At 23.1% G+C, this 4406-nt stretch overlaps 1 protein-coding gene across 1 annotated transcript; it reads left to right on the plus strand.

The window, feature by feature from the left end:
* Window positions 1–580: 580 nt before the first annotated feature.
* Window positions 581–2152, plus strand: LOC126897897 (uncharacterized). Its single transcript, XM_050671841.1, has 5 exons — window positions 581–1033; window positions 1248–1351; window positions 1591–1740; window positions 1869–2001; window positions 2097–2152. Exons 1-5 carry the CDS (start codon window positions 862–864, stop codon window positions 2150–2152), a joined length of 615 nt encoding a protein of 204 aa, XP_050527798.1. The 5' UTR covers window positions 581–861.
* The last annotated feature ends 2254 nt before the right edge of the window (window positions 2153–4406 follow it).

Raw genomic sequence — 4406 nt, forward strand, 5'->3', positions numbered from 1 at the left:
TATTTCTCTAAAATTTCCTTGATTTTCTTGGATAATTTGTCATTTTCTTGATATATATTGAAGTTACAAAGATAGCCGTTATTGTCAAAAAAAAAAAAATAATAATAATAATAACATTAAAAATGCAAATAATAATTAAACCTATAAGGTAGTTAAACCCTAAAGTTATTTTCGATTTGTTAAAGTCGTTAAAATTAATTCAAATCTCCTGTTATTTTCTTTTATCAGAATTATTATGTCATTAATTCAATTATTAATTAAATTGTTAAACTATATTATATATTCAACTTAATAAATTTTTATGTTGATTATAATCGCATGGCATGATGTTTTTTGTTAATAACTAAATGGAAATAGCAATTTCACATGGGCAAAATTTTTAATAGTTGCAAGAGAATAAATCCAAACGTTGATATTTTATTTCATACAGATTAAATTTTATATGCATAAATATTCTGTTAACCGATATCAAATTTATTCCACTTGAACTTTCATAAAAAAATCTCTATCATTTGTAAACTAATGTAATAAATAAACAAACAAATACAAAAGGTTTTTCTTCAAAATATCTTTAAAATATATATATATATATTTTTTTTTTTTTTTGATAATTCTCTGTATTATTCTTAAAATATTGTATTCTTTGACCAATAATACAATTAAAATAAATAAGTATTGTTTATACTAAATTTATTTATAATTGGCTTATACATTTTTTTAATGAATTTTTACAATTAAGTTTCCTTGACAATTAGATGTAAATGTTGATTTTATCGACATTTCAGTTCACTTCGTTTTTTCCCGTGAAAAATAAACTATCGTCTTGTGTAATTATTAAGATTTATTTAATTAGTTATTGATATGGCAAGTGAAAAAAATATTTTTGGTCAAACAAATGAATCAAACTTACATAAGGTCATACGCAGAGTTGAAGAAATATGGAATCGTCGTTTCATGCATTCCAATTGTGTTTTAAATAATACAAATAAAGGACAAATATCAAAAAAGTCAACTAAAGATGGAAGAATTATCTGTAAACACTATTAAGATTAATAATTAAACTAACTATTTCGAATAGAGAAAAAGTTTTTTAATATAAAATATAAGAAAAATTAATAATAAGTTCTCTTATTCATATATAACAATAATTCAGTCGCTTTACTTTAATTTAACTATTTTAATATTAAAAACCTTTTTCGAAATTGATTATTTAATTAATAATTATTAAAATTATATTCAATTTGCAGCAATTATTAATAAAAATATTTATCCTATAAAAAATTCCATTATTCCAAAAAAACGCACGTATCGAAAAACGAATAAAAATGATAAAATTATTCCAGAAAAATTGGTAACTATAATTATATTAATATATTTATTCGATTTAGCTATGTTATTGGGGTTTGTCTGATTCAAAAATATAAAATAAACTATCAATCCCTTTAATATAAATGCAATAACATAATGTTTAATATTATTCTGCTATTTTTTCTATTAGATTTTTATGGGAAATTCAATTTTTATCGAAGATAATAATATAATATTAAGTATAGTTTATTTGTTTATTTAAATATCTCTTTGGTTACCTAGAATATGATGCAGCAAAGAGAATTCGGAACACTTTTTCAGAATGAAAAATCTGAAAAATATAAAAATGAAATTTTAAATTCAACAGAAAAAAAAAATATAGCAATTTCAAAAGACAATCCGCTATTAATATCAGCTGATTTGTTAGAAAAGGTATATTTTATTATGCTTTATTTCAATAAAAAGATTTTAGGGTATACCCTAAACCATTTTTTGGACTTAAAGCAGATTTCTTAAATAAATTTATCATATAATTAAATATATTTTTATGATCCGTTAAGAGTTTTCATAAGAAAAATTTGGAACGCAAAAAATCCGAAATAAAAAAACAACTTTTTGAGATATCTTCTAATACTACTGCTCGACCAAATTTAAAAAGAAATTCATCCGAAGAAGATGAAAAAGTCATAAAAAGTATACAACTTTTAAAATATAATTCATTTTTAAAAAATATGAAGTTTTGATTTTTGAAACAAATATGTAATATTTTTAAACATAAATTATTTTAGAGCCAAAAGTTAGTTCGAATCCTTTGACCTTAAATACGCCGAATGACGTAAATTGACTTGCTCTGTCCACTATTGAAGTAATAAAAGTACCAGAGAAAGAAAAAGGTAATTAGTTATTTAATCTATTTATTTTATGTAAAATTAAATAAAAAAAGATTATTTATTAAACATAATTAATTATAATAATACNTTTCTGTATTTTTTATGAATGCGGTATATTGAATAGGGGTAACTAAACTTATTTGTTTATAATTCTCTAAACTGATAAACTATAAAATAAATTTAAAAATGAACTACAAGTTCAGAATATTTCCGTTGTTATTATATTTTTGCTACGGGTATTTTTGTTATCTAAAAGACCCAATGAAATCCAAATAATTTCTAGAAATCTCTGATAAAATGTAGATAAATATGTGTCGTCGAATCCTATCAAATTATCTTCAATTTTGTTATTTATTTAAAATACCATTTATTTTATAGTAAATAAATATAGTATATTATAAAAAAAGTTAATACCAATATATTAGGCATTTTTTTTAAGTCGGGGGGTGTCCAGACATGGAGGACACCCCCCCAAAATACGCCACTGGTTGTATACAACTTTTCATTTAAAAAATGATTAATTATCTGTTGAGTCACAAAATTTATTAAAATTTCTGTAGGTTTTTCAACTTAAGTAATTATTTGATTTTGTGTTTGAAATGTTTTAAAAAAAATAAAAATTCTTTATTACTAAAAAGATCTGTATCCTCTTTCAAAAATTTATTTTTGTATAGTTAACATAAAAATTTACCTAAAAATTTTATACCCAGGTATCCAGCAAAACTATATTTGAGCAGGCCACTAAAGTTAATGTAGAAACAGTGGTCAGTTGTTGTTGTATAATAGGACAGGAATTAGAGAAAAAGGTATTTCAGATGTGCCTAAACTATAATCGGAATCGATAGGATTTTCAGTTTTAGTTTCGTCGTTAGTCTCGTCAATGGGAGATAAAGGTAAATTAAAAATATTGGTGTCAACATCTAGCTTACAATTCAAGGTTTCAGATGCTCTCATTAAATTGTGATTAGCTTGAATTCTAAAAGATGTCTTGAAAGTCCTAGCCGTAGAACTCTTATTAAAACCTACCCTTTGACGATAAACTGAAAAAGTGTTTTCTAAAACATTCTGATTTAACCTTCTAGTTATTAAATAATCATAACCTAAATTTTTCTGTTGCTCTCAAATAACATAATAACAGCGTTTATACTCCATAGCAAACCATCAAAACATGGAGGTTTAATCCATATCTTTTAATAAGTTGTGATAATCTAAGGTCACTAATTATAATGTTGGCTTTTTTAGAAAGTTTAATTGATTAAGATTTTTACTATATAAAGTACAAAAAATTGGATTTTTATCAAAAAGTTTTGTATTGTAAAGAACGTCAAATAAATCGTTCATGTCTTTAAGAAAGTCTACAGTAGCAGCAGTTTTTGACTATTTAATATGTCCGGTATTTATACATGTTTTTATCACTGCGGACATTGTATTGCTAAAAATTTGTAGCGCTAATTTACAACTCATTTTTTGAAAAAGCCAGGTTAAATGTGGCTATAATTAATTTTTAAAAGAGCTTTACTGGTTCTACTGCTTTTATCAATGTTATTGGAGTCTTTAATATCAATGATACTCTATTGACTCTATAAATAAAATTGTATTTAAAAAAGAAACAGCCAAGTGGGTTCGTAGCACAAGGAGGACGTGACATAGTTAGGTCCAGTATAGATGATATCTGAGAATGATTAAAATCAATATCATAAAAAAAGCTTCATGTAAATCTGTAGATAGTGTTTAATTTTAAAATATTGGTGGATTATTCTAAAAGCTACATGATCTCCTATTTCCTTATTTATATTCTGATTACAAATTTTATGATTTATAAGTGTAATACATGAATATAATACATGTATATGAATGTATAAATATATATACAGGATGGCCCACCACTCACTGACAACTTAAATAACTTTTGATCCAGTTAATATTTTTTTTTTAAATAATAGTTATACGTTAGGTCTATAGCTATATCTCAATAATTAATTTTTTTACATTTTATTAAAAATATTAATTATTTTTAAATTTTAAATAAAAAGTAAAAAAAAAATCTAAGATAGCTATTTTGTAGAGTAGAATTTAAGNTGTAAAAAAAAAATCTAAGATAGCTATTTTGTAGAGTAGAATTTAAGAAAAATTTTAGTAAAAAAATATCTTATTAATATTGAGTAGTAAATAATCTGTAGCGTTTTGAAGTTTGTGAAAATTTGAATT

Source organism: Daktulosphaira vitifoliae, unplaced genomic scaffold (genome assembly GCF_025091365.1).
Source record: "Daktulosphaira vitifoliae isolate Bord-2020 unplaced genomic scaffold, ASM2509136v1 Scaffold_2, whole genome shotgun sequence".
Classification (NCBI taxonomy): domain Eukaryota; kingdom Metazoa; phylum Arthropoda; class Insecta; order Hemiptera; family Phylloxeridae; genus Daktulosphaira; species Daktulosphaira vitifoliae.

Bases quoted from the DNA above. Each gene is read 5' to 3' on its own strand.
- LOC126897897 (XM_050671841.1), top strand. From the start codon at position 862: ATGGCAAGTGAAAAAAATATTTTTGGTCAAACAAATGAATCAAACTTA. The intron at 1,034-1,247 runs GTAAACACTATT...TTCAATTTGCAG, and splicing joins TAAAGATGGAAGAATTATCT to CAATTATTAATAAAAATATT. The intron at 2,002-2,096 runs GTATACAACTTT...AAATTATTTTAG, and splicing joins AGATGAAAAAGTCATAAAAA to AGCCAAAAGTTAGTTCGAAT.